The 23,253-nt window shown below is 35.7% G+C and overlaps 1 protein-coding gene across 1 annotated transcript; it reads left to right on the top strand.

The window, feature by feature from the left end:
• The first annotated feature begins 10,559 nt into the window (after positions 1-10,559).
• On the top strand, positions 10,560-18,563 carry LOC117326398 (cystine/glutamate transporter-like). The gene is given in 12 exon segments (XM_033883145.1): positions 10,560-10,628; positions 10,630-10,759; positions 11,495-11,719; positions 12,394-12,605; positions 12,925-12,949; positions 13,111-13,210; positions 14,218-14,262; positions 14,782-14,905; positions 15,398-15,501; positions 16,737-16,833; positions 17,769-17,915; positions 18,279-18,563. Coding segments are annotated over 12 exon segments (1,563 nt in total).
• Positions 18,564-23,253: the final 4,690 nt, after the last annotated feature.

Below are 23,253 nucleotides of genomic sequence, written 5' to 3'. Positions count from 1 at the left end.
ACCATACCTATACAACACAGCATCATACATCACATCAAGATTACCTAACAATAACCATTCATATACAACACAGCATCATACAACATCACATCAAGATTACCTAACAATAACCATTCCTATAAAACAAAGCATCATACAACATCACATCAAGATTACCTAACAATAACCATTCCTATACAACAAAGCATCATACAACATCACACCAAGATTACCTAACAATAACCATTCCTATACAACACAGCATCATACAACATCACATCAAGATTACCTAACAATAACCATACCTATACAACAAAGCATCATACAACATCACATCAAGATTATCTAACAATAACCATTCCTATACAACACAGCATCATACAACATCACATCAAGATTACCTAACAATAACCATTCCTATACAACAAAGCATCATACAACATCACACCAAGATTACCTAACAATAACCATTCCTATACAACAAAGCATTATACAACATCACATCAAGATTACCTAACAATAACCATACCTATACAACATCACATCAAGATTACCTAACAATAACCATTCCTATACAACACAGCATCATACAACATCACATCAAGACTACCTAACAATAACCATTCCTATACAACAAAGCATCATACAACATCACATCAAGATTACCTAACAATAACCATACCTATACAACACAACATCATACAACATCACATCATAGATTACCTAACAATAACCATTCCTATACAACAAAGCATCATACAACATCACATCAAGATTACCTAACAATAACCATTCCTATACAACACAGCATCATACAACATCACATCAAGATTACCTAACAATAACCATTCCTATACAACACAGCATCATACAACATCACATCAAATTACCTAACAATAACCATTCCTATACAACACAGCATCATACAACATCACATCAAGATTACCTAACAATAACCATTCCTATACAACATCACATCATAGATTACCTAACATAACATCCTATAACAACAGTCATACACTCACATCAAGATTACCTAACAATAACCATTCCTATACAGCAAAGCATCATACAACATCACATCAAGATTACCTAACAATAACCATTCCTATACAACAAAGCATCATACAACATCACAACATCACACCAAGATTACCTAACAATAACCATACCTATACAACACAGCATCATACAACATCACATCAAGATTACCTAACAATAACCATTCCTATACAACAAAGCATCATACAACATCACATCAAGATTACCTAACAATAACCATACCTATACAACAAAGCATAATACAACATCACATCATAGATTACCTAACAATAACCATTCCTATACAACAAAGCATCATACAACATCACATCAAGATTACCTAACAATAACCATACCTATACAACAAAGCATCATACAACATCACATCAAGATTACCTAACAATAACCATTCCTATACAACAAAGCACCATACAACATCACATCAAGATTACCTAACAATAACCATTCATACAACATCACATCAAGATTACCTAACAATAACCATTCCTATACAACACAACATCATACAACATCACATCAAGATTACCTAACAATAACCATACCTATACAACAAAGCATCATACAACATCACATCAAGATTACTTAACAATAACCATTCCTATAAAACAAAGCATCATACAACATCACATCAAGATTATCTAACAATAACCATTCCTATACAACAAAGCATCATACAACATCACATCAAGATTACCTAGCAATAACCATTCCTATACAACACAGCATCATACAACATCACATCAAGATTACCTAGCAATAACCATTCCTATACAACAAAGCATCATACAACATCACATCAAGATTATCTAACAATAACCATTCCTATACAACATCACATCAAGATTACCTAGCAATAACCATTCCTATACAACAAAGCATCATACAACATCACATCAAGATTACCTAACAATAACCATTCCTATACAACAAAGCATCATACAACATCACATCAAGATTACCTAACAATAACCATTCCTATACAACAAAGCATCATACAACATCACATCAAGATTACCTAACAATAACCATTCCTATACAACAAAGTATTATACAACATCACATCAAGATTACCTAACAATAACCATTCCTATACAACATCACATCAAGATTACCTAACAATAACCATTCCTATACAACAAAGCATCATACAACATCACATCAAGATTACTTAGCAATAACCATTCCTATACAACACAGCATCATACATTATCACATCAAGATTACTTAGCAATAACCATTCCTATACAACACAGCATCATACAACATCACATCAAGATTACCTAACAATAACCATACATATACAACAAAGCATCATACAACATCACATCAAGATTACCTAACAATAACCATTCCTATACAACAAAGCATCATACAACATCACATCAAGATTACCTAACAATAACCATTCCTATACAGCACAGCATCATACAACATCACATCAAGATTACCTAACAATAACCATACCTATACAACAAAGGATCATACATTACACATCAAGATTACCTAACAATAACCATACCTATACAACACAGCATCATATAACATCACATCAAGATTACCTAACAATAGCCATACCTATACAACAAAGCATCATACAACATCACATCAAGACTACGTAACAATAACCATTCCCATACAACAAAGCATCATACAACATCACATCAAGATTACCTAACAATAACCATTCCTATACAACACAGCATACAACATCACATCAAGATTACCTAACAATAACCATTCCCATACAACACAGCATCATACAACATCACATCAAGATTACCTAACAATAACAATTCCTATACAACAAAGCATCATACAACATCACATCAAGATTACCTAACAATAATCAATTCCTATACAACACAGCATCATACAACATCACATCAAGTGTCCATTTCACATTACAGGAATCCATAACATATCCAAAAGTTTATAAAAACCAAACTGAAAAAAAAATGTCCTCTGATTGCCATGGAAACCGCCTTTGATGTGTTTCTTTATAACGAGATCAATGTATGGTGATCTAGGAACCAGGATGTAGGAGAGATGTCCCCGGACACGGAGCCATTAGTATGGATGATATTTACCATTAGTTTTTATAACATTAACCGTTATTATAGAGTTATAAACATCAAAGGAAAGCACCATCAATATCCTGTTTACAAGTCAGTGTTTTAACAGACGCTGAAATCAATTATGAAAACGTACACATTGTAATCAACACTGGCACGACAAGTCAGAAATCCACATGATATCCAACATCATTACTGTCATTGCGTTTCCGATATCGCCGTGTTTGAATTTTGTATGAAGAGACAACAAGGTACTGATTTTATATATTTTATTAGAACTAAAAATACCTTTTTTTAGAATTTAAACCCAAGGGCAGATAACACAAAATAAAGACCTTTTATAACCAATCATATTTGTATTTATTAGAAAATTAAAAGGAATGTAAAAATGTGTAGTTATGTTTGATTGAAAGAAGTAAATGTATAATAACGTTAGAGCAAAAAGGGAAACAACAAGATGCTTTTAGAAACACTGGAAAAATATTCACGATTCAAAGAAAATATCAACATCTCTAACAATGATATTTGTAATATATGTAATATGGAATTTGAAACTATAGAACATGTTTTCGGGTGATTCCCACAATCTTTTTAATGATTAAAAAAGATTAAAAATCGAAAATAGATTATAAGACTGGAAATTTATACGATTTTGATTAGAAACAGTACTTTTAAGAGACGCTAACAGTTTATCATGACCTTTTAATTTTCTTATTCTTTATGCGAAATTCTATATTTACTAGCTGAAAAAAGAAACGCAAGTTTATTTACTACATTTTTAATTTTCATGATTTTTTGATAATGTGTTCGTGGCGTGGGTTTCTCGATTATTTCATCATTACTGAATATATTTTGATTATTTTTGTTGTCTTATCACAGACGCTGTTTGCGTTAATACCGTTAGAATAGTGGTACCCTACGTCATTCCTGATCCAAATCGTTAACGTGTATGCCCAACCCTGACATCAGTTGCTGCTCTTACTCTCCTTAACATCGACCCTATCAAGGTGTATATTGTCCTTTGAGGGATATTATTCCACTCCCGAATAAGGGCCTGTGTGAGTTGAGCGACGTTATATGGGACGTTGACGCGCTTCCTAGCCCTCCTTTCTAAGTCATCTCACAAGTGCTCGATTGGGGACATATCTGGGCAGTTTGGTGGTCAATCAAGAACTGAAACGTTGTTTTGAGCCAGAAACCCTAGCAACATGGGGCCTCGCGTTGTCCCGCTGCCACGTCAGGTTACGTTGATGGATAAGAGAAAGAACGTGTGGTCTCAAGACCTGATCCCGATATCTTACGGCTGTAACATTACAATGGATAATCACGATAGCTGTTTCACGATTTGAGATATCGCTGCCCACACCATAACAGACCCTCTCCCTTTCCGTTACGCAAGCGTCAGAATATCGCTCACCACGACGTCGATAGACACGTTGTCGTCCATCTAACCTGTAAAGCGTAAAGCGAGATTCGTCTGTGAACAATATTCGTTTCCAATGGGCTAAAACGAAACCGATAAGATGAATATGAAAGCAACAACTGCATTGGACGTTGACGTCACCTTTGTGTAAGTGGCGGACCAACAGCGGGACGTCGAGGCCTAAATGAAACTCCCGCAACCGGTTCCTTACCGTTCATGGATACACTGGCTGACCACGAGTGCCGACAACTTGACTCGTCTGAAATCTGTTACGGAGGTGCGAGAGACGTACAGCGCTATGACAAAAGTATTCGCGATACGTCACGGTGTTTATAAAATGCCTCAACGCTTCGCACGGTAGAAGAGAGATAACTCACGCTACACATAACAAAGGCTTTTGAGATGTTTCCCATAACAGTCATTAGCGTGACGTGACGTAATAATGTGGGAAGTGTCGTCTGCTGTGATCTGTCAAAATGAGGAGGAAATCGGTCGAAATCTCGGATAGCATTAGAAAAAGAATTGTAGAAATAAACATAGCTGGACACAAGACATCAGAGATGTTAACAATGAAAATACCTGAATCTACCATTCGATCAATCTAGAAGAAAGATTTAGAAAGTGGATCGGTGGAGAATAAAACAAGGAATAACCGGCCGAGTAGGTTGTCAAAACGGGACACGACATGGCTTTTTCGTCATGTCAAAACAAACAGGAGGAAGTTTTGAATGGCATAACAGGTGAACTTAATGAAAGATTGGGACCAGAAAAGTATGTAAATCCAGGAATTTTACACGGGAAGGATATGAATCGAAGATTTGAAAAAATGGTGGTTTCTGAAGTCAACAGAAAAAAACGTTTATCGTGGTATTTACAAATAAGAAGACTATCAGTGGAAGAATACTGGAAAACGGATATTTTCGGACGAAAGTCAAATTGTAATTGGGAATAATCACCGTGTTAATGTTTGGAGAACAGCCCTCGAAGCTTACTTGCCCGTGTGCATGTGTCCTCCGCGGCATCGTCGGAAAGCGGTTATGGTGATGGGATGTATCACATATCATGGTGTTGGGACTCTTTGTAAAGTTGAAGGTAATTCATATGCCTTCAACCGTATAAATATCCTGGACAACGCCCCTGTGCATCGGGCTCATCCTACAGATGAATTTAAACAAAATTAACACATTACCACCTTAACTTGGGCAGTATAGTTTTAAGACATCAACATAATTGAGAATTTGTTGTTAAAAGCTAAAAGGAGACTGCAACACCAGGCACGGAATATCCAAACAGCTGACGAGCTTTTTGATGGCATTTCAGACATCTGGGTTTCGTTCACCCTTGATTTTGCCAGATCTCTATAAAATTCGATCACCCGTAGTCCGCTAGCAGTAAAACAGTCAGTCATCTCACCAAATATTAGGTAAGTACAACGATTTTAAAACTGTTTATATTACTTTCACTTTCAGTTATGCCCCCTTCTATGAGCGCTGTATGTCTCTATCTTGACGTGGCGAGCATCCGCTCCTGGGACGGTCACCTAATCTCCCTGTAGCTCTGAGACGCCCAACTAATCGAGATATTGCTGTCTCATACACACCATATTGCTGGGTACATGACATTGCGAATGCTCCTGCAAAATATCAGAGCAATGGTCCTATCCCTATCGACTTCACGCAAACACGGCATTTCGCTGTACAATTGCTTCGAAAAGAAATGCTGTGTAACTGATCTGTACTGTTCTATGTAAGATAGATCTTTCTTACATAACTATCTTAGAAAAATGGCATGAATATGAGGGAAAATGCTCTATATCAATATGCAAATTTAGGTAAATGTTGGTATAAACAACCGATCATCTGACTACAAGATCGTCGCTACAAACTACCGCTTTTTTATCATCCACTATAGAAATGCCAAAACACATGAAACATTATGAAATGAAAATTCAATCCCGATGACGTATCTAATGATTAACTAGCCCTGTTAGATAACAGCATTTTAATCAATGCCACAAACTTTTCTATATAACAATTGTGACATTGGTTTGACAAACTTGGTTTTACTTAGAAAAAGAAAATGTATTCAGGAACCTGACATCTAGATGTATGTAAACTTGAATCAAATGAGAGTCCTATTTCAACGATATCCTTTACAGTGCTATGTAAACATTGTTTGACATTGAAGAATAAATTCTCGAAAGAATTCACATTACATTGTAGCTTTATTCATGTTTGCGAGAGCTGTCTTTATACACAGTTTATTAAAGCCTGTCTGAGATATTATATCTTCGTCAAGTAGCCGTCGTGTCATCTTTGTGATCCATTTTGTAGAATCAATATGATGTTATTTCAAGGACAAATCATGGTGTGGTATTTACGGTGGTTGATTTGTGCCATTTCGCCTTTTCGACTTTTCGCCCCGAAAAGAGGGCGAAAAGTCGAAAAAAGTAAGCTTAATTTTCGTCTTTTGACCCCGAAAAGACGAACATTAACAAACCTTAAATTTCGTCTTTTCGCCCGGAAAGACGAAAATTAGTAAGCTTAATTTTCGTATTTTGGAGCGAAAAGTCGAAAAGACGAAATGGCACAAATCAGCCACCGTAGGTATTTCATGTCTAGCTAGCACCTGAATCTAGATTAGCGTATCAGGGATATCACCAATGCATGGTTAAGTAACCGGCGAGGAGCAATCGTCTAAATTACGACGATAACAGTGAAATCAAAATCGTGTACGGTAAGTTTTATTCAGCTTGAGGCTTTAACCTGAAAAATGGACATGTTCGTTTTCGCATTAAAATCGTAGGTAGGATGAATTCGAATGTATTAGTATTCACATACACGGATACCACTACCCTTTAATATGTATATTAAATCTGCATCGACCTCTACACATACATTAACGTACATTAAATGTTGTCGTGTTTTGTTATATTGCTGAATAGAATTGAAATGTTTTAATGTAAGCACTTGCTCATGAACTAACGTTATTGTTTTGCTTTTATTCAGTTAATCGGTTTTGAAGTCCACTAAAGTTTCAAACATGACATTCACGATATGTTAATTTATGATGTATTTGCCACGAGACCTTTTCAGTTTGTGATAACATACTTCTGGCCTCTTTGAAGGCTCAAAAACAAAACGATTAAGTAGCAAACATCAATTATGAATAACTAACAGTTCGTGAATGTCATTGTGGAATGTGGTTGACTGAGCGTTCGCCCCTGCAAGTAGGACTTTGGGTCCTGTCCCCTGGCCGAGATAAAATTGGTCGATACTACTCAGTGTGACGACTGGTTTGCCCGTTGTCAATATAATGCGACTAGCTGGGTATCATCGGCAGTATGCTTCAATGAGGTATTTCTTTAACGTAAGCATCAGTTCCGCGCTATAACAAGGCCACAAACAGTCACAGCATTCCAAATCACAATCCAAAACATCCACTATACGTTTGTGTCGAGGATCACCCACATAACCGATATTCTCTTACTACAGAGTCACGGATCACCTACATAAACGATATACTCTTATTACAGAGTCACGGATCACCTACATAAACGATATACTCTTACTACAGAGTCGCCGATCACCTACATAAACGATATACTCTTATTACAGAGTCACGGATCACCTACATAAACGATATACTCTTACTACAGAGTCGCCGATCACCTACATAAACGATATACTCTTACTACAGAGTCGCCGATCACCTACATAAACGATATACTCTTATTACAGAGTCACGGATCACCTACATAAACGATATACTCTTACTACAGAGTCGTCAATCACCTACATAAACGATATACTCTTACTACAGAGTCGCCGATCACCTACATAAACGATATACTCTTATTACAGAGTCGTCAATCACCTACATAAACGATATACTCTTATTACAGAGTCACGGATCACCTACATAAACGACAAACTCTTATTACAGAGTCACGGATCACCTACATAAAGGATATACTCTTATTACAGAGTCGCCGATCACCTACATAAACGATATACTCTTATTACAGAGTCACGGATCACCTACATAAACGACAAACTCTTATTACAGAGTCACGGATCACCTACATAAACGATATACTCTTATTACAGAGTCGCCGATCACCTACATAAACGATATACTCTTTTTTTAAGTTTTTGCGGTCAGGTATTACAGTTTGAAGCAAGTTCTTGGCCGTCAGCTAGTACAGTTTTAAAACAAGCTCTTGATGACCAGCTATTGCAGTTTGAAAATAAGCTCTTGTGAGTGAGCTATTACAGTTTTATAGCAAGCTCTTGGTGGTCAGCTATTTCAGTATTTATAAAAAGCTCTTGGCAGTCAGCTATTACAGTTAAAAACAAGCTCTTGAAAGTCGGCTATTACAGTTAAAAACAAGCTCTTAACAGTCGGCTATTTCAGTATTAAAGGAAGCTCTTGACAGTCGGCTATCACAGTTAAAACAAGCTCTTGAAAGTCGGCTATTACAGTATTAAAGGAAGCTTTGACAGTCAGCTTTCCTCAGTCTTAAAGCAAGCTCTTGACATTCAGCTATTATAAGCCCTTCACAACTATTACATTAATGAAGTCAGTTCGTGGTAGTCATCTATCAGTTTTTTAGTAAGCTCTTGACATTCAGCTGTAACAGTTTTAATGCAGCTCTTGGCAGCTATTACAGTATTTAAGTAAGCTCTTGGTGGTCAGATATTACAGTTTTATAACAAGCTTGTGACAGTCAGCTATTGCTGTTTCATCACAAGCACTTGGCGTTGATTATGTAGCTCTTGGCGGTAAGGTATTATTATTACAGCTTTATAGCAAGCTTTTTGCAGTCAGATATTGCAGTAATAAAGCATGCTCCTGACGGTCAGGTATTGCAGTATTAAAACGAAAGTCTTAGCAGTCAGGTATTACAGTATTAAAACAAACTCTTAGCAGTCAGGTATAACAGCATTAAAGGAAGTTCTTGGTGGTCAGATATTAAAGAAAGCTCGAGATAATCAGCTATTTCATTATTAATGTAGGCTCTTGACAGTCCACCATCATAGTGTTAAAGTAAACTCCTGTCAGAAAGGTAATACAGTTTTTTTAAGCAGCGGTTGACAGTCAGCTTTTACATATTTACTGTAAGCTATTGACAGTCAGCTATTACAGTACGAAAGCAAGCTCTTGTCGGTTAGATAGTACAGTGCCAAAGCAAGCTCTTGTCGGTTAGATATTACAGTATTAAAGCAAGCTCTTGACGGTTAGATATTACAGTATTAAAGCAGGCTCTTGATGGTAAGATATTACAGTATTAAAGCATGCTCTTGTCGGTTAGATATTACAGTATTAAAGCATGCTCTTGTCGGTTAGATATTACAGTATTAAAGCAAGCTCTTGATGGTTAGATATTGCAGTATTAAAGCATGCTCTTGTCGGTTAGATATTACAGCATTAAAGCAAGCTGTTAATGGTTAGATATTACAGTACCAAAGCAGGCTCTTGATGGTCAGATAGTATAGTATTAAAGCAAGCTGTTAATGGTCAGATATTACAGTTTTAAAGCAAGCTTTATCGAATATACAACGACCCAAATTCATGAAGCCAGCAACGCCGGATGATATGATGTAAGGTTTTGTCGCCTTCGCTGTAAATAGTTATACAAATTGATTAAATTACCACACCTATATAAGTGGTTGGGACGTGCATCTGAATACATACAATACATCACAGAAAATCGCTTTCAAAATAAACATTGTTATATTTCAGATATTACAAAACAATATCAAAGTTGAATGTTGAATTTTACTTTAAAAACGCTTGGTTTAATTAATATTATCATCCACATGTGTCACATATTGGGTATTAATCAAGATGTTATCGTTGTTTTGCTGTAACCCATTTCACAGATTATATTCGTACACGGAAAATACAGTCATGCCATTGAACTCATCGTATAGTGTCAATGCATAACTAACAGTAAACTCCATTGTGTACACACTAAATCGAAGAACCAGTGGATGTAAAGGACTGGGAAGGCTCACATCATGCCCGTCAAATTAAAGAAACAACTCGGTGTCACTGATGGAATCAGCTATGTTACTGGTTCGATCATTGGGATCCGGAATCTTTATTAGCCCGTCTCCAATTTTAGCTGGAGCTGGTTCTTCTACAGGATTGGCTCTGTGTGTTTGGCTTACATGTGGTGTGTGGGCTGTACTTGGATCTCTGTGTTTAGCAGAGTTAGGTCAGTATTCAACAACACGCTGGACATTTAGATTGTGCAACTGTCACTTGATTGGACATGCTTCATAAATAATGTGACATGGCCAAAAATTAGAGATATTTTCAATTATAAGAAGCAAAACTTACATGAACATAGTTTCAAATTTTTAGCGTAAAACGGAATTAAACCCTGTTTTTTGACAAAAACAACAAAAACGAGGGAGGTAAACTTTAAACATTTTAGACTAAGGTGGAATGAGGTGTTTCGGATGAGTAAGCGTTTCTAGCAACGTCACAGTCAAATCACCAAAGATCTTATTGACCTCAGCTTCACCAACGACTGTAAACGTACATATTTTAACGGTAAACATATTTTAGCGATTTCGTGCTGGAAGCATTGCGCTCAATTCTGCCTGCCACTACTACTCTTTCCATATACATAACTATTCTACAGCAAAGAATGTACGTGTGCCAATTCATCACTACGCTAATATATTAAAGTTTGGTAATGCGTTAAAATTCTAGTGCACCAAAATAGATACATTTACTGTATGCAAAGTTATTCCTTGAAAGTATGTCTATAATAATCTTATATGACTTTGTGTTGTTCTGGTCCAGAATCAGTTGTGGCAATCGGATACTTAAAGGTAAAATCATACACGTCATCATATGTTTAAACAAAACTTTATTCCATTTGTATTACATAATACTTATGTTAAACGAGACCAAACATCCCTTTAACAATCCTTTCCTGCAGCGATCCGAGTGAGGAAGTCTGGGGGACTGTATATATTCATCCTCGAAGCATTTGGAGAAAATGTAGCTTTTGTCAGTCTATGGTTGAGTGAGTTCATTCTTCGGCCAATGTCCATCGTTGTATCATCTCTAGCAGCTGGTACTTACATTCTTCGTCCAATGTTCCTCGACTGCCCGGACATGGCATCAACAGTCGCCATCAAGCTCCTTGGACTTACTGCTATGGGTAATCAAACATTGTATAAGTAATCAGTCACAATTTGAATCATGAAGTCGAATATTTGGACAGTCGTCATGTTTAAACCGTTTTTTCAAATATAAATCTGTTTGCCATGGTAAATTAAAAAAAAAAAACACTTTAAGATTAGGGTTCAAAATGGAGCGATCAGTCGATATTCAAGCATAAAGAGTGGTGGTGAAGTCCTAGAACAGTGGTCAACGTGAAGCATTGACCGATTCTTATTCTTGATTCTCATTTTAGATAGAAGGAAGATAAGATCAGAGATGACATTTGATGTAGAGTACGAGGAGAAGGACATGACCGATGAAATATCTGTTTATTAAGTATTATCTCATCAGGATAGATTTACAACCGCTCTCCTATATCAAACATTGATAACAAAATTTGCGGTAAAACGTTTCCTTGTGTTTTACTTAATATCACGGGAACAAAGTAATATGTAAGAGAGGGATTTTCGGGGAGATATAATGTCGGCAAAGATCTACTAGTATTACAGTCGTTAGCGAAGACTACATTAGTTAACATGCATGTTCTCGTTGCTAAGAAGAGTCCCCAACTGTAGAACCCTTTGCACTAGGACAATACATTGATAATGATGGCTTAACATATATTATAGTAACTTTTGTATACGTCGCCGATATCTGATTGTGTCATTTCAGTTTCCTTCTTGGCCCTGAACTGTTATAGTGTGAAAATAACAGCTTATATACAGACTGCCGTCACCTTTACAAAGGTTCTGGCATTGGTTCTCATTTCAACTTTTGGACTTATCGCCATAGCCAGAGGTATGATCTGTCCGATAAGTTTTAGAGGAATCTCTGTCGTCCAAAATAAGTGTTCCGTTTTGTTTGCGGTAGCATTAGTAATGAAGGCATTCATTTGAATTCCCTGAAACCGCAGTTATTCAATGCCAACAGTTCGTTTGTTTACTTTAAAGCTGATATCAATAAACGGTTGCGGCAAAATCCAGAAATTTGGAAAGGGTTGTGATATTAAGCTCAAGGGAGTGTGGTATCACTTTCAAGAGATTGTGATATCAGCCGGGCTGATACAGATGTAACAGGGATGTTATTATCAGTAAATATATGATAAATATATATTTTTCATGTGGTCTAGTATGGACAGTATGTGCACTGGATCTCGCAAATCGATGTTCTTTGCAAATGCTTTATCTAAATGTTCTACTAAAGACATGTTTCGTAGATAACATTGAAAGTAAAGGGAAAGATACGATTGATCAATGCTCAGTTTATATTTAGTCAGGAAAGCTATATGCATGTCAATTCAGCTATTTTACCTTATTGTTCGTAAACCATTGTTAAAACCGTCCGTATATATATGGAGTATATATGTACGTGATTATAAATGTTGATTAGGTGACACAGAAAACCTCCGGGATCCGTTTGAAACGACTGACCTGACAGCTGGTGGTCTTGTGTTTGCTTTTTATGTAGGAACATACGCATTTAACGGCGGGTAAGTAGGTGATATACATTAAATAAATGTAACGATAGTGACAATTAATGGCGGGTTAGTAGGTGACACACATTAAATAAATGTAAATATACTGGTAATTAACGACGGGTAAGTGGGTGATATTCATTAAATAAAGGTAACTATACTGTCAATTAACGGCGGGTAAGTGGGTGATATTCATTATATAATTGTAACTATACTGTCAATTAACGGCGGGTTAGTAGATACAAGTAATATCATTTAAAAAACGTAACGATACTGGCAATTAATGGCGGGTAAGTAGGCAATATCCTTTAAATAAATGGAATTATACTGGCAATTAACGAAGGGTAAATGGGTGATATTCATTAAAGAAAGGTAACTATACTGTCAATTAACGGCGGGTAAGTGGGTGATATTCATTAAATAAAGGTAACTATACTGTCAATTAACGGCGGGTAAGTGGGTGATATTCATTATATAATTGTAACTATACTGTCAATTAACGGCGGGTTAGTAGATACAAGTAATATCATTTAAAAAACGTACCGATACTGGCAATTAATGGCGGGTAAGTAGGCAATATCCTTTAAATAAATGGAATTATACTGGCAATTAACGAAGGGTAAATGGGTGATATTCATTAAAGAAAGGTAACTATACTGTCAATTAACGGCGGGTAAGTGGGTGATATTCATTAAATAAAGGTAACTATACTGTCAATTAACGGCGGGTAAGTGGGTGATATTCATTATATAATTGTAACTATACTGTCAATTAACGGCGGGTTAGTAGATACAAGTAATATCCTTTAAAAAACGTAACGATACTGGCAATTAATGGCGGGTAAGTAGGCAATATCCTTTAAATAAATGGAATTATACTGGCAATTAACGACGGGTAAGTGGGTGATATTCATTAAATAAATGTAATTATACTGGCAATTAACGGCGGTTAAGTTGAAACATACATTTAATGTAAGCTCGTTGACATATATGTAACGTCATTGATATTTAATATATTTCCAGAGATACAATCGCCTATGCATACGAAGAATATGTTAACCCTAAAAGGTAGGTACATGGGAACATTAGAATGATGTTAATCCAATTCTAAAAGAAACACTTAGCAGCAATATTCTAAAACTAGAAACTTGTAATACTTTTGTTTTCAGACAAGGTTCTCCTTGGTTCCTTATTGATTAATACATAAAAGATGTACGTGTATGTATATTGATATCAGCGAGTATAATATTTGAACGTTTTAATTACAATCTTTATTCAAAAGGTTATATGTGTTTCATTTTCCTTCCAGTTTCCATTATGTTCTCTAGTAGATATTGGATATATTAATCGTAAATGGATAGGACGAATAACCGTCATCAAATCGTGTCGATCAATTCCCTTTTTGCAAAACACAAAGAATGACAGTTCCTAGTACCATCTCTACCGTTGTGATTGTCGAAACAGTAGTTTTCTTGTCAAACTGGTGGTAATTTGTTGATCAAACCGAAAGTAGCTTGTTGATTGCAGAGTTTTAATTGTTGGAGTATTGTTTGGGATTGTTTCCTCAGATTATTTTGTTTATTACAGGGTTGTAATTTACGGTACAGTGGTAGGCCACATCATACCGACGATAATCTACTTGATCACCAACATCGCCTATTACACCGTGCTGTCTAAGACGGAGATCCTGTCTGGTGTAGCTGTTGCAGTGGTAGGAACGGAACAAGCTGTTCTATTCTATATATGTTGTCGGTGTTAATATAAAACTAAATTTTATTATTAACAATACATTAAAACTGAAATTATTTAGATTATATGTGTTTACAAATACAGGTAGATATTAAACATATCGATTTGATCAAATTAATGGAAAATCAATTCTTCAACACAACATTATTAGTATACGTGTACTAACATCGTGTTTATCTCAAAGGAAGAATCTCTTTGGCGACAACACTAAAGTATGTTGATTGGGGGTTTAATTTGCGGAGATGTTTTGATCTGGGACATTAAAAAGATCACTATCATTCAACCAATAATACACATCAGGCAATGGACTGTATCTTTCATTTTGGTGTCCAAAGAGGCTGGGAAAGAACATTATAATCACAACAAAATAAATAAGTTTTTAGTAACAAATTGCAGCCACCATGGCACTACATTTATTTGATATTTTTCCCTTTCTGCTTTACAAACACCAAAGGCATTTGCGGAGAAATGTATGGGCGTTCTGAAATGGTCAATTCCAATTTTTGTGGCTATATCGACCTCTGGCATAGTAAACGTCAACACATTCAAAGGCAGCAGGTAAATTTTCAAGATTCCAAAAGTCCTTTCTGTTTCATTTTTTTTATATATATTTATTTATTTATTTATTTATCTTTTTATTTTAACATTGCGTTACTTTGTGTTATCGTCATTCTATGACTTCTTAGTGATGCTAACTAAGAGGAGAGCGAAACTAAAATAGGTCGAAAAACTTACCAACATTTGGAGGGAGCTGCAACATCCCCATACTGCAATAAACAAAATTTCCAAAACTATATATTTAGTGATTGGGTAAGGAGATGCAATGTTGTGTAAACAGAGAGTGTTGCTCCTCTCCTTTCGAGCCCGGAGGTGCGGGTCCATTATGGAAAATAGAAGTAATTCATTTAAATCAATTGAACGACTATATGGACTGTGGTGGAAATTTCGGTCTGAAGCAATATTGTTTAAGCTCCTTCAATGTTGTAAAAATGGAGGGTGTGGCTCCCTTGGTATTGGAGGGCATGGGCCAAATAATCGAAATCAATAGAGGTCTTTTTACTCGCTACTAGTCCTGAACAGCTAAATGAATTTTGATGGAATTTGGTCTCGACCATTATTCGGCAAGGGGAGTCAATGTAGTAAAAATGGAAGTTAAAAACTGCGGATTCCTCCGGACTTGAGGAATGGTTCAAATAAAAAGACCTAAATATTTTACTTGCTGCAGCTCAAACCTTAGGAAAATATTTGTTACATAGCTAAAATGAGAATATTTTGCCGTAATTACTGAAATATCCATGTGAGCTATTTAGGTACTTTGGACCACTTTCTTTTGTTCATATTCTGCCCTCGTTGCCCTAGTTGCTACTTCATTGAAAACCTCCAAATGAAATATTTAGGTTTTGAAACTCATGTAGATGGATAGTATTCCAATGCAATGTAAACTACTGAACACAAACAACAACAATCCCTGAGTCGTGAGGTTCTTTATCGGTTACATTACAATAGTTCAGGGCAACGTGACCTGTCATAGTATCTGACGTGTAAATAAAGTCGTAATTCTAACTCAAAATCCTTAAAACGTCAACTCGTCAGCCACATGACTCAACTCGGAGAACAGTGTTTGGAATACATGTGTTTTTAATTTATACTGATATGCTCATGTATCGATATATTTAAAACCCATTTCATTATTTTTTAAAAAGAAGAGAAAACAAGGTGTAATGAGTATCAAATCTACTGTAATTGTTGCTTTAAACAGTTTCCTTTACAATAAAATACTTCATTTATTACAGGAGTTTGTTTGTTGCATCAAGGGAAGGGTATTTCCCGAAATACCTGTCTATGATCAACGTCACAAAGAAAACATTGGTACCTGCAATCATCACAATGGTATACATTTCAATATAGGTCTTATACAATCATGTTCCATTGCCGTAAGTTCCAGTTTTTCGAAGTCCCATTGCGCTATTTAGATATAATATCGGGCTCACCATGTCCCTACACACCATGTCCCTGTACACAAAGTCCCTATACACCTTGTCCCTATACACCTTGTCCCTATACACCTTGTCCCTATACACCTTGTCCCTATACACCTTGTCCCTATACACCTTGTCCCTATACACCTTGTCCCTATACACCATGTCCATATACACCATGTCCCTATACACCTTGTCCCTATACACCTTGTCCCTATACACCTTGTCCCTATACACCTTGTCCCTATACACCTTGTCCCTATACACCATGTCCCTATACACCATGACCCTGTACACCTTGTCCCTATACACCATGTCCCTATACACCATGACCCTGTACACCAAGTCCCTGTACAGCAAGTCCCTATACACCATGTCCCTACACACCATGTCCCTGTACAGCAAGTCCCTATGCACCTTGTCCCTATACACCATGTCCCTATACACCATGACCCTGTACACCATGTCCCTGTTCAACAAGTCCCTGTACACCAAGTCCCTGTACACCATGTCCTTTGGTTAAATGTTAGTATGCCAAGATTTTTTCTGTTCTGATTGGATGAGAGATGGTCACATGCATGCCGATATATACCATATGGACTTGAAGTCTCTAAATTTAGATCAATGGGCCATATGGACCACAGAGTACGTCCCATGAAGGTCATTATTTGATATTTATATTTCTTATCTTAGAAACACCTAGTCAATATTGTGTTATGACGACATGAACTTGGTTATATTTGATATATAAACGTATATATGTAATTCAGTTACACTTGGTTATACATGATACATACTGATTAGAAAATTGTTTAACATTCAGTAGTCACTGTTATATATTACCAGGGTATGGTCGCCTGTGTCATCATGCTTGGTATGGAGATGATATCACTTCTAAAGGTGTACTCCTTCCTAAACGCACTTTACTGTTTGGTGGCCATTGTCAGCATATTCAAATTAAGGAGAACTCACAATCCTCCGGATGCATTACGGGTAAAATGTTGATGATTGTAGTTAACAATATATTAAACCTAGCTTTGTTAACGTATTGTCTGGCGAACAGTGTAACGAGTGACGCGTCAGTATAAAATTGGTGGAACGAATTCTAAGATCACATCTTTAATATTGTCTTGGTAATCTTGAACTTAAGTTTTGTGTTCATTTCTGAAACAATACATTTACAGTAAAGGTATTTAATGTGAGGTGTATACTTTGTATAAATGTTTGTCATTGTAATGTCCATACCTTTTCATGATAACCATACAAGGGCTTCAACGGGCGTGAAAATGCTAACTTTAACTGATTATCATACGAAGTCTAGATTTATAGGACTTATTTAACAAATTCATTTTACAGTTACCCATAGTGATTCCTGTAGCATACACGTGCCTGAGCCTGTTTATGACAGTGGCGACCGTAGTCTACAACCCGAGTGTGGTGTTAGCGAGCCTACTGTGTATCTCCGTGGGAATTGTTCTGAAATTATTGTTATACATTGGATATTCGAATGATTCAGCTTTCCGGAGATTATACACCAAAATACACTGTAATATGTTTAGTTTTTACCTTTATATGATTGCGAATCAAATACGCCCCCTTATAATATCTGGCTGTGTCTTACAGTGTTTTAAAATGTTTTAAAGTGTTTAACAGTGTTTTACAGTGATCTAAAGAATTTTGCAGTGTTTTAAAGAGTTTTACATTATTTTACAGTGTTTTAAAAGAAATAGAATAATAAATTTCTTTTGCTCGATAATATGCCTGGTTGTTCCGTAATGACCACCTGGTTCTTCTTTTGAGAGCGTTACATTGTCTGATTTTTAACAAGATTTACAATTCTGGTATTGTTGATAGAGAAGAAGTGGCCTACCATGATGCACTCCTGGTCTTATTATCATTGTGTCTGTTTTAATGGTATTATGTACTTTTACATAATAATCATATTTCGCTAATACGGTTTCGTACTAACTGAATTCGTATATACTAAATTCACATGTCATCCTGAATGACGTTAATATTAACATTTAATTTTGTTACAGGTCCTATCGTCAAATTTTGCCACGCCGTGTTGCTGAGTGAATTCACCAAAGATTAGCAACTAACATTCAAAGAATTAAAGAAACACCAGAGTGTTTATGGAGGGTTGTGCTTTGGGAATATTGTAACTCTGAATTGTTGGGTTTTTATTTCATATGATTTAAATGACAATATGGTGCTGAAGGATATATTCTGTAATTTATAAGTTCAATTCGCTGCGTTTATTTCCATTTTGTTGGTGTATATAACGCTGTGTCAAATGTTGGTATGATTCTGACTTACTGACACTAAATCAAATACAGAATGTAGATACACACGACAGAATTACACTTTTACAAAAAGTAGCTCTCACCTGTTAAACAACAGGTTTGTAAAGTGATAATTAAGTGATAAATTGATTTTTGCATAATGATCTAAGCGACCCAGTAAAGCTAATGTTAAGCGTGTCCCCTTGCTCATTTTCAGCATGGCAACAATCAGTAATTGCACCGCGTTCCTTGGCGAATTATCAGCAATGTCCTTCCCAACAATGTCTGAAAGAGTCCAATAGCTTTAAAGAAAATTTGGTCCAACAAAATCGGCGCTCTTGGCGGCAGACTTTATAATGGAAGCGGCCAAGGGTGATGTATTCTTAACCAGACATTCAAAAATGTAATTTTATCCAATGCAATGCTATCAGAGTCACCTTGGTAGGGGTCGGTAGTGGTTCCCTGCCTCGTCCATCCCGGACAAAGATGGGGATAAGAAAACAGCCTTTCGAACGTTCGGGGCTAGGAATGCTAGAGGCAGAGTTGTTTGCCTACATCTCATGTTGGCCCTTCCCTAGGCAGCTCAGCCATTGTCAACACCACCACCTTACATAAGGGAATGGGTAACGGTGAGTGTTTAAAGAACAATTTTCCAAAAGTAATGTTGTAAAGGTACGCTCAAAAAGTATGAGGGGTTTCCTCCCGGGGATACATACAGGACTTTCATTTTGTCTAGAAACCGTTGCAGTCGTCACAAATCACAAATAATCCAAGAGGGCGTTCAGCAAATTAGCCTTTGTATTAAAGAGTAAATTGATAAAACAATATCAAATGACTGGTAGTATAAGGATAATGATAAAGGTCAAACCTTTAGTCACTCATCATAGGTAACATCCTTTAGCATATTTAAAAATGATATCTCATATTGTAATATATATCTCATATGTATTTTGACGGCTCTTTTCGTCGAAGTCCTCTCAAACATGTAGATCCACTCAATTTGCATAATTATCATGTAGATAATTTGTATTGATTTTCTTGTTTTTCGCAATCAACTGCTGCTATGGGTATTAAAAAAGTTATAAATGTGCTACCAGTGTGCTATCACCTTATACAAATGGCAGGACGCCATTCAATTACTGTAAAATCATTAAATGTTTGTAGGAGCTGAATTTCGTGAGGATTGTATTTCGTGGATTCGGTGTTTTATATTTCATTGGACCATTATTGAAATAGGTCGTGGATGTTAAGACAGTAAACCGTTTTAAAGTCGCAGGCGTTGCGATAAAACACCCTTTTGAGCCGAAACAAAAGATTTCATTATGTTCGTCACGTTCTGCAGTGAAATCTTACAAGTTACTTTCTTCAGCGCTGAGAACTTCCTGATTGAATGCGAAGCCTTCTTCGATTGTTGTTTGCAATATTGTTTTAATTTTTTAATTATAAGAGATTATAATACTACTGAACTACAGTCTGGGTTTCCTTCCCTTACCTCTATTACTCTAAGAATACGTTTTGCGATAACGGAATACAACGAGAACTAGTCGTCTTTTCTTGGATTACTGTATTTCGTGTTTATTAAGATCCTTATGTAGGAAGATCACCCTTATATCATATTTTAAACATTTTCCAATTTTGGGTAAAAATAGTTTGGCATAGGGATGGAGTCGAAATTTAAAAAAAATGTCAGTTGAGATACAATCATTCGATATGGATCGATAAAATGCGTCACGCTCGAAATACCTATTGTACGCAACTTCCTCTAAAGAAATGTATGTTTGTATGCTTGGAAATATAGAACCTTTATTTAGTTAAATAAAATAATAACATCGACATGAGACACTTGGTATTAAAATCACGCCGGTAATAAAGTAAGTTAATTAATTAGAGAAATCGGAAATGTGTCTTCTATCACTGAAAAACGGCCTTGGCTGTGAGAAGCTAGATTTTTCGCTCATCGTCTTGTTTAAAGTGTATTTCACCACTTTAAAATCTTAAGTAATACAACATTTACACTATTAGAAACATTATACAATAGCATATGAACACTATTCATCAATACTTTGAAACAAATATTTTTGTCTGAAACCACATAAAACATCACACCATATCTGATATGGGGAATCCGTGTTATATAATGATTAATTATATCAAGATAGGAGATACCAGATAAAAGAAAATTAATCGACATATATTGTATGGTAGTAATGCTCATAAGAATTTGTATTTCGATAAACCAAAAATAAATAACACAGACATGCATCATAACATCGAATGGACAACAAAAATAATGACGAATTTTTTTATCAAAATATCTCATCATACCAGTTTAGATGAGAACAACTGTAAATGAACAGTAATATGACAAGGACAAAGTGTTACTTTATCTGACATTAAACCACTATATGAGCAAGTATATGTATATGTTAATATAGCAAATGATAAAATTTCCCACACTATACACTAATGTAGTGTGAATTAAAAGCAATTTAGATAAGCAAAATAAAAGCAGGATTTTAACAGTAGATAGGAAAAACTAGAAACTTCAGAACAAAGATACATAACGATTTTTAAATTTTAAATATTGTTGTTGACAATGTGAGCATATCCCATAACTCTACTAACTGTTGTGCCAGATTGTTTATTGACCTTTCATCCGGTGAATTTTCTAGAGTGTCCAATACATACTGGACTGACACACGATACTCTAAGAGATAATTTAACCTTTTATAACGAACCACTATCGAGAACTTGTTAAATTGTTGTTTACATTCAGTGAGTGTGAAGCTGCTTGTAAACCGGAAGTAAGTTACTGATTGGAATGCTGTGTAAAGTTAGCATTATAAATGCATTTCATTATCTATTTATAGATAAGATAATTATATCATGCGGATAATAGTTGTATTGTTTCATTATTTGCAAGCGGTACATACAAGATATGTTATTAATTTGATATGTTAATAAAATTTAAGGAACTATATTGTTCTGCTTATATTGCAATATCTTACGAGTTTTATTTCGAATGTCCTCTGCTATTTCTTTTGTAGAATTTGTTTTTCTAAATTTCTAAACTAAATTAATGTACTTTAACTTTTCCTCTGTAATTCAAATGGCTCTTAAACATAAAACTATAGATAAGTGCAGGGAAGGGACACGTTGTTTGTGATTTTTACAAAGTGAACATCAGAGGCGATTTGATTGATTTAGATAGAGCATATGATCTTGTAAGAACGGCGAAAAAAGAGAGTAGTAACGACATTTCTGTCAGACAATCTTGAAGGCTTGATCTACGTACACGCAAAAGTCGACTTTCATAGATTTTAATCCTTACACTGCTTGTCTACTCCTCGCCAAGGGAGATAATTTAGATACTTAGGTACGTTTATACTCCAGTTGTTCCTCATGTATTATTGTTGATGAAAATTTCTTATTATTAGAACGTTAACATTGCTATCACGGTAGACAGTAGTCTATTGTCCTACAGTTAACAGTAAAACAACCATTACAGATATTTCTATTCTACTTCAGTATGAGTATGAGAGTGTGACATATGGTGGGTCGCAACACCCCTGTACATTATATCTACAACATTATTAAAACCAAATTGAACTGTTCTTATGGTGTTTGTGAAGTGCTTTCAAGAATCATACTGAACTAATGACCACCGAAGACCGAGCCCAGGATTGCCACAATGTCTAAAAGCACACATCACAAAATAATTAAAAAGGAATATCTCCTTACTTTATTCTTGAATATTGTTTGCGATCGTTAAGCCTATTTTAAACGAAATAGTTTGGTTTTATTTTAATCTGTGTTAGCAAGTTTCTGGAGAAGGCCATTGTTTATTCAGGAATTGTGTGATCACTGCATTTATTTCACTTTTTTCGTAGCAAATAGTGTTAATACGCTCTTGGGTAGATATGTAGTCTGAATTATTATGGCGATTTTCCATGAAATTTCACAACTCTAAGGTTAGAGTGTATTTGAAACAGTGATATGAAGGGTTCCGAATGTGGAGGTGGCAGTTGAAATAAACTATTTTATTA

The sequence above is a fragment of the Pecten maximus genome, chromosome 4 (genome assembly GCF_902652985.1).
Source record: "Pecten maximus chromosome 4, xPecMax1.1, whole genome shotgun sequence".
NCBI lineage: Eukaryota > Metazoa > Mollusca > Bivalvia > Pectinida > Pectinidae > Pecten > Pecten maximus.
Note: the sequence above shows the minus strand (reverse complement) of the source record. Positions and strands in the feature narration are given on the sequence as shown.